Source organism: Ostrea edulis, chromosome 8, assembly GCF_947568905.1.
Source record: "Ostrea edulis chromosome 8, xbOstEdul1.1, whole genome shotgun sequence".
Lineage (NCBI taxonomy): Eukaryota > Metazoa > Mollusca > Bivalvia > Ostreida > Ostreidae > Ostrea > Ostrea edulis.
Window position 1 is genome coordinate 30,895,697 of NC_079171.1, and position 8,994 is coordinate 30,904,690.

The following is an 8,994-nucleotide window of genomic DNA, read 5'->3' on the forward strand; positions in this document are numbered from 1 at the left end:
TGTTGAACCCCAGTCAAGTTTCCATCTAGTGTGATGAAAGACCTGATTTGAAAACTTTTTAGATCCGATCCAAACAATTTTAGTTTTTGAGTTGTTTACCTTTAAACCAGAAAGTTTAGAGAAAAAATCTAAAGTATCTAATGCTGTAAAAAGTGACTTAGGTGTCCCATCAAGAGCAAGTGATGTATCATCTGCATATTGAAAATGATAATATGCTAATTTAGAGAAACATAAAACAAAGCGTTGTGAAGAAGTTTCGGAATGTGCCTCAACGAAATTCAAGTACAGCATGGAAATATGTCTTTCAAATTCCAGTTTTGATATAATAATGATCATTGTAATTTCAAAAAAGATGTGTCTTAAAGTTGGAGCAGAGAATTCTACTAAGGGGAAATATCGGTTTAAGTGTTTCAGTGATTTTTCCGAAATCTGTGATGATTCTTACTTGTAAAGAATCTAATATTAAATTTGTATCTCTTTGACCAATGTATTGTCTTTCTCTTATTTTCAGCATATATATAGACGTTTAATACATTATTGAGTTTACCTGGCACTGTCCAATTCATTTCAATTTATTCTACAAGTGAAGTTCCTATATAAAAGCCCAAAAGACAAAGGATCGCGGAACAAAAATGTTTAACCGCACATAGGTGTGCTTTTGAATTCACAGTAAATGCATAGCTTGCTTAATTCGCCCTCTTGTGAGAGGATTTTCATACAAAATAACTAGGTAGTGATAACAAAGAGAAGATCGTGGGTTTATTTTGTTGCACCCAAAAGAAGAGAAACTTTAAATGCCATTGGACAGTCACAAAGCGACGTTTTTCAAAAGGGAGGGGGGGGGGGGGGTAGCGGGGGGAGTAGATAATCTGCATGTCTCTTCTACAAGGCAAGATCATTTTTGTACACGATGTCTAATTTCAATATAATGGGTATAATCAAAGGCATTATGCATACATATCAATTGATTTTTTATCATGAAAGAAAATCGCACCTTCTGACGTAAATGTTGACATGTATACATATAGCTCTACCCAATATGAACTAGGTCAAACCAAACTTTAAAACCTATTCAAACAGGCAAGTGTATACAGGCTGACACATCGCAGAGGTATTCCATCATAGAATTAGATCGATAACACGGAGGCCATGTTGGATTTTCAGGTTAGATAAAATTATATATGTTCTTTTTAAAGAGATGATTATTTGTCAATTATTAAAAAGTATTGTTACAAATGAAGCTTCAGCAAATTCAGAATTTGATGTCATAAATTAATCACTGAAACTGGTAGATACAGATATATACATTGTATCTGTACATCTTAGACTGATTTCGCAATATCAAAATATTGGAATGATTCAGTTTTATTCATATTGCATTTTTTCGCATGAATATATCCAAAATGATACATATAGTACACAACCTTGAATACGATGTATACAGAATAATAATAATAATAATGATAATAATAATAACAATAATAATAATGATGATAATAATAATAATGATAATGATAATAATAAGGCCTTTATTTATCAATAATTTCATATTAGGTATTTAGCGATAACACTCGTTTTCAATATGGTACAATAATACTGCACTCTTTGTTTTGTTATTTTACTTACCTGTACTTGTATCTATCCGACAAAACACATTCAATACACAAATTTGACTAACATGATACACACGGTACATGAACTTGACTACGATGTATACTACAGCTCTACTATACAGTACTACGGTACTGTTTGTTTAGCCTACATCTGCACGTTACTTACTGTACGAGTTTCGCAAATGCATAAAAAGTAAAAGCAGAGAATGGTACAAAACTCATTGAAGTTTGTATACTTCATTTTTTTTTTCAAGAAAACAAAACAACGTTAGCTTAATTGACCAATACGCCACAAAATCCAGCCATACCACCTCTGTCGACAACACATACCCACCTTCTGTCGACAACACATAACTACCTTATGTTGACAACACATACACACCCTCTGTTGACAACACATAACTACCCTATGTTGATAACACATACACATCCTCTGTCGATAACACATAACTACTCTATGTCCAGTAGTTCATCAACCGTAAGCAAATGTCCATCAACAATTTTCGCTTCCCGGGGAAATTTCAGTTTTCGGCGTCAAATCCAGCACACATTTTCAGAGGGCAACAAAATCAATGATTCACTTATAGAGGGCCGAATATTTCTTCGTGCCCCCAAAAAAAATCGATTTCAAAACCAACAAAATTTGGCATTTAGGCAAAACGCCAATTAGAGTTTCAGTTTTAAAGAAATACCTAGATCAATATCCAAATAGAGCAGTGACAAACAAATTATATTTAGGATTTACCCAGGGATGTCAGTTACATTATTTGGGGCCTAGGTTACATATACAATCGGACAGCTTGATATCAGTATATGAACACCACCGGAAGGTTAAAGAAAAACTTTGTAAGGAAATCGAGTTGGGCAGGATTGGCGGTCCATACAAAGAGTTGCCCATTTCCAATCTTCGTATTTCGCCAATAGGGGTGGTATCAAAGGGGGGTAATTCAGGATGGTGGCTCATAACTCATTTATCCTTCCCTGACCACTGCAGCGTTAATGCATTCATAGACCCCAATGTGACTTCAGTCCAATATACTTTATTTGATGAAGTAGTCCAAATGATAGCTCGCTTTGGTAAGGGAGCATTTATTGCTAAATGTGACATAAAATCAGCATTTAGACTTTTACCCATATATCCTGGGAATTTTGATTTTTTGGGTTACAAATTTGACAATAACTATTACATTGATCAAAGTCTGCCCATGGAATGTTCTACATCTTAGAATACGCTCACATTGTAATTCTGGTGCTGTGGGTGATGAAATGCATTTTCTATTGTGTTATGATAAGTACTAGAAATCTTATAGTTTATAAATGAAGATATTGTTTTATTTTCAGTTGTCTATAAGACTTGGACCAATTTATATGGCTAATGAATAATGAAAACCCAAGAATTCTTCTGTCTGTTCCAAATTCATAAACTTATATTGTGACTAGTTCATGTATGGAGAGTCAACATATTTCGTACAGGTATATGGCTTTTGTATTACATACACATGCATGAAGGTCCTCTCTCTCTTTCTCTCTCTCTCTCTCTCTCTCATACAAATGATTGAATTCTTGAATTGTCGCGGTGGTCTAAAGGTCACAGCGTTCACCCCGCATGCGGAAGGCCGGGGTTCGAATCCCGGCCGTGACAGACCTAAATCGTTAAAACAAGTAGTGACAGTTCCATCGCCTAATGCTCGGCATCAGGTGTGAATGTCACGGAGAGTACTTTAAAAACGGATGACCCGTGTCACAGTAGGTGTGGCACGCTAAAGAACTCTTACTGCTCATTGGCCGAAAGCGCCGAGCAAAGGCCTTTTGAAGCCCTTTACCGGTCTTGGTGACGTCTCCATATGAGTGAAAAATTCTGGAAAGAGACGTTAAACAAGATACATACAATCAATCAATGGACCCCAACTATTGGTACGAGAGGGAACCAATCTATTTACCCTTTTTATGATTTACATTTTCATGAATGAAAAGTGTATGCAAATGGATTTCAAACATTTCGGTTGAGCATCACTGAAGAGACATAATTTGTCGAAATGTGCACCTGGTGCATCAAAATTGGTACCGTATAAGTTTTACATATAGATATAATTATATTTATGACTATATGACAAAGGAAGGTGAAGATAACGAACAGTGATCAATCTCATAACTCCTATAAGCAATACAAAATAGAGAGTTGGGCAAACACGGACCCCTGGACACACCAGATGTGGGATCAGGTGCCTAGGAGGAGTAAGCATCCATTGTTGACCGGTCACACCCGCCGTGAGCCCTATATCCTGATCAGGTAAACGGATTCCCTATGAATCGTCCCTTGGTATCTTTAGTTGTTTATCAAATATGCTGTACTTAATTGCAATGTTTATGTCCCAAGGGGCCCATTATTAGGCAATAAACTATCTGCATCTGTATCTAAATATTTATATCATGCTGCAATTCTTGTAATTTATTTTGACCTGTCAACATGTTTAAGATTCACCTTCTTCATTGACAGTAAACTCCTCGTGCGATCCCTTCATCAGACATGCATCCCCGGCGCAGTGCCCAGAAAGTCCTACTGTGTGACCTCTGTAAAACTGTCCCCCTACAGAGTCATTGTGAACTTTGTAACATAAATCTTTGTGTTAACTGCATGGGGAAACACATCTCGGATTTGTCTAAACGACACAATGTCGTGCATTATTTTTACAGAAAATCTACTCCTAACTACCCTAAATGTCCGAAACACGCCGAAAAACACTGCGAAGTTCACTGTGAGAAGTGTGTCATTCCTGTCTGTTCACTCTGCGTCTCCTCAGGTCAACATGAAGGTCACAAGAAATCAGATATTCTGGAAAACCTCAGTGTTAAAACACAAGTTTTACAAAAGGATTTGGAAGAATTAGAGACCAGAATTTATCCACGATATTTAGAAAGTTTGTCCGATGTCCAAACTGAGAAAGCGGAGGTAAAAACGAATTACGGGAAACTGACAACAGCTGTCGATCAAGAAGGAGAAGTCTGGCACCGAGAGATCACTGCCATTGTCAACCAAAGGAAATCTTACATTGAGGAGATGAAAAATAAACACCTATCTACCTTGAATAAAAATACAAAAGAGATCACCCAAAATATTACTGAACTCAAGCAGATCATTTCCGACTTAAAATCATTACTAAACTCATATGATTTTTCCTTAACCTCTAGATACAAATCTAGGAATTCCGAGTTTAGAACTTTACCAGCTAAAATCGGAGTTACATTACCGATTTTTTCTCCTCTGAAAATAAACAAAGATCAACTGAATGAAATGTTTGGTTCTCTGTCATCATTATCCATTAACACGGAAAATAGTGACACAATGAAGTCGCCAGAAGGTGCATCGTCTCCTCCAGTTAAAACACTGCTTGATGAACCCCTACTGACCGCCACCATAAAACTTGAATATGAAGACAAAATGTACAGTGTTAGCTGTCTGAGTGAAGAAGAAGTGTGGACATGTGATAATAACAAAATGAAGCTCCTCAACCTCCAAAATAAACTACTGATATCAGTGCAAACCAAGTCAGGGAACGCACCAACAGACATAGCAGTGACACGGGACGGAAATCTTGTTTATACTGACACTGATAATAAAACTGTGAACCTAGTGAAGAATAAACAGATACAGACCGTGATCAGACTACAGGGGTGGGTACCTCAATTTGTCTGCAGTGCTTTATCTGATAACCTCCTGGTTATCATGGACAGTGATGATAGAGAACAATCCAAAGTTGTCCGTTACTCTGGCTCCACAGAGACACAAACCATTCAGTTTGATGATTATTGTCGTCCTCTCTATTCGTCTGCTGGTTACATCAGTGAGAACAGGAACCTGGATATCTGTGTGGCAGACCGTGGAGCTAATGCAGTAGTGGTGGTCAATCAGTCAGGAAAACTCCGATTTAGATACGCTGGCCATCCCTTAAGCACTCATGAACCATTTAAACCAGTCGGCATTACTACAGACAGCCAGAGTCACATCCTGACAGCAGACCATTTCCATCACTTTATCCACATCCTAGATCAAGACGGACAGTTCCTTCGTTACATTCGGTGTACTTATCCATGGAGTTTATGTGTGGACATTAGAGACAACCTCTTTGTGGTTAAGTATGTTAGTCATGCAGTAGATAAAATCCAATATCTATCAACACAGTGTTAATTACAAATCTCAAGACAGTGTTTATTACAAATCTAAACACAGTGTTAATTACATATCTAAACAGTGTCATATCTACAGCAGTGTGCTAATTACAACTGCATGTTAATTACAGTCGCATGTTAATTACAGCCCTGTGTTTGTGGTCTGTAACTACCATGTACTGGTATGTCTTTGATATGTGTACTTGTATACCTAGTGAAATATACTTAGTGTTATTTACTGATTTGACTGTGTTACTAGTTACAGACCCTGAAGCGTACTACTACACCACTTGCACGGAACGGTATGAAACGATTCTTGCACGGAACGGTGAACGGTTTGCACAAAACGCTGAACAGTCTGCACGGAACGGTGAACGGTTTGCACGAAACGCTTTGCACGAAACGCTGACCACTTTGTAGGCGTGGCTTGCACGCTTTGTGAGCGGTCTGCACAAAACGATAAGCGTGGCCTGCACGCTATTATTTTTTCGGTAATATTTAGTTCAAATAGTTTCAATATAATTGCAGTATTCTAGATATTAAAAGAAGGTTGAGAAAGAAGTGATAATGATTCATTTTAAAATGATTGCTCATGTACGACGCGGTAAATTTCATTTAATGACTGATGAACACGTTGGAATGACAACAAATGATTTTTTTTTTTCAATTTTGGAAATAAAAGAAAATTATGCAAAAATCATACCGTCATGGAATATTGATTAATCAAATTTTATTGATTCATTGCTCTATTAAATTCTTTGAAACTGAATATGAAATGGTCGCGTCTGTTTCGCTATTTTTGTACATTCATTCTGAGTGTCGTTAAAATAAATTTGCAATTTGTATATTCCAGGCCTCTTCCCAAAGACAGATGTTGAATGAACCTATACATTTTATATACATGTGTACGTGTATGAAAACAGATAAAATGATTTAGAGAAACTTCCCGTCAGAAAAGATTGAAACATTTTTGGGCGGAAAGAGGGTTGTGAACGGTCTGCACGAAACGATGCACACTTTGATTTTTTTCGGCATTATTTGTTTTATCCTGGGGTTATTTTAAACAAGGAATAGTTTAATGACTTACCAACACGTTGGAATAAAAGGAAATGAATATTTTTTTAACTTCGGAAATATAGGGAAAAAGATGCAAAAATTGTATCGTCATGTAATATTCATAATTCAACTTTATTTATTCATTGATCTATTAAATTGATTGAAAAAGTCGCGTTTATATCGCTATTTTTTTAATTCAATCTGAGTGCCGTTAAAACACGTGTGCAAATTGTATATTCCAGGCCTCTTCTCATAGACAAATCTTGAATAAACCTATACATTTTTACATACGTGTATGACAACAGATAAATTGATTTTAAAAATTATCCTAAGACTGGAACATATTCTCGGGCAGGAGAGCATCTAGACATAGAATTAGCCGGTCGATAACAACCTGTCATCTTGGATAAGAAGGGAAGATAAAAACCAAAAAGGAACAATCAAAATATGACTGAAATAGATTGAGAAATAAATCATATGAATGAATAGATAAAACAAATAATGCGATATGCGAACGGATCTAACATCCAATTTCAATTAGATTGTTGCATTTGCCTCAATTTTAAACCTATAGACTAAACTGCATTCATTTTTGAGAGACAAAAGATATAAACACCTCTTTGTCATATTTCAATTGCCTTGCCGATTTTCACACCTTCTGTACGAATGTTAATTTCAAATACCCGGATTAGCTGACCTCTATTGTGGTAAAAAGGGGGGACCTTGGAACAAGACAAATAAATTATTCCTATATACAAAACTAAAAATTAAAAAAAATAACGAGGGCAGAGATATTACTTGTCTCTGCACTTGCTAGAAACTACCAAGGGTGAGAAAGTAGTATCGGATTTTCTTATAGACATTTCGAAATAATTGGTCAAATTCCCACCAATGTTTACCTGTCCTACATCCCATGCCGAAATGACTTGTACGGTTTGTACGTTTCTAAGGGCGTGGTTTGAACGATCTGCACGTTTCTATGGGCGTGGCTTGATCAGGCACGGAACGATTCTTGCACGAAACGATTTGCACGGAACGGTGAACGGTCTGGACGAAACGCTGAACAGTTTGCACGGAACGGTGAACGGTTTGCACGACACACTGAACAGTCTGCACGGAACGGTGAACGGTTTGCACGGAACGAAACGCTTTGGAGATGTAGTAGCACGCTTCAGGGTCTGTATTCATCAATCTTGATACAATCTTTTACATGTGAATCTCTGAACAGAATGTAAAATCTGTTATTGTGAAGTACTTTAGAATTTCACTTTGTCAGTATTTTGTGGAATTATAGTACATGCACTTGTAAGTACTTGCATGTACTCATAGACTGTGGAATGATTTTAATTCTTGGGGGCCAAAGTTCGTGGGTAAAAAAAATTGTGCTGGTTCGTGGTGACGTAATTTCGTGGATAAGCGGTACAATGTCATCAGGAAAGATAGCTCTACTTGGTTTAATAAAATGTTTGAGGACACGTAAATTCGTGGGTAAGAGTTATCCACGATATCTACGAACATTAATCACCAACGAACAAAGATGATTCCACAGTACTTGATTTTGTGTGATAAATGACAGATTAAACATCAATCCTTTAACATGTGTTTTATGTTTCAATGTATATGTATTATAGATAAACATAATTTAAAGTACAGTCTTGCATTATTATTGAGTTGTACAACAACAAAGAGGTACCCCAAACGTCTGGACTTTATCACAGATCTTTAGATTCAGGGTCACAATCTTCTGATTATCATCAATAACTTCACGTATCTAAATCTCCACAGTCCTACAAAATAAATAAACACAGATAAAGTGTTATCGTGTGAACCTGAATTGCCAACGATAGTCTGTGGTATATTTACGTGTTTATGTAGATGTAATGGGAAGAAGAATTTTTATTGCTTAACAGAGAATTGCACCCAAGACCCCTGTATTTTTAATCATGTGTTTTAACCACTGAGCTATTCAGGCTGATATCCATCGCTTGGCTTGACCAGGAATCAAACCCGAGATCCCTGTGTTACTACATTCTCTCACCAGAGGGCGCGTTACGCAAGCTTCACATACACCTCTGTCAACGCTTGGAATCACGTGACAATATAATCAGATGATATAAACAATAATTCTCGGTTTCCTTTCAGTTTAAGGTTGATCGAT

General features: G+C 36.7%; 1 protein-coding gene across 2 annotated transcripts; it reads left to right on the forward strand.

The window, feature by feature from the left end:
• Positions 1-1,118: 1,118 nt before the first annotated feature.
• LOC125661526 (E3 ubiquitin-protein ligase TRIM36-like) lies at positions 1,119-8,486 on the forward strand. Of its 2 annotated transcripts, XM_056147347.1 has the most exons (3): positions 1,119-1,164; positions 2,955-3,086; positions 4,111-8,486. In XM_056147347.1, the coding sequence occupies exon 3, from the start codon at positions 4,141-4,143 to the stop codon at positions 5,797-5,799; it is 1,659 nt and encodes a 552-aa protein (XP_056003322.1). In that variant the 5' UTR covers positions 1,119-1,164; positions 2,955-3,086; positions 4,111-4,140; the 3' UTR covers positions 5,800-8,486. The 2 variants fall into 2 exon arrangements, with proteins under 2 accessions (XP_056003322.1, XP_048749521.1); XM_048893564.2 differs by having other exon boundaries at positions 1,119-3,086.
• The last annotated feature ends 508 nt before the right edge of the window (positions 8,487-8,994 follow it).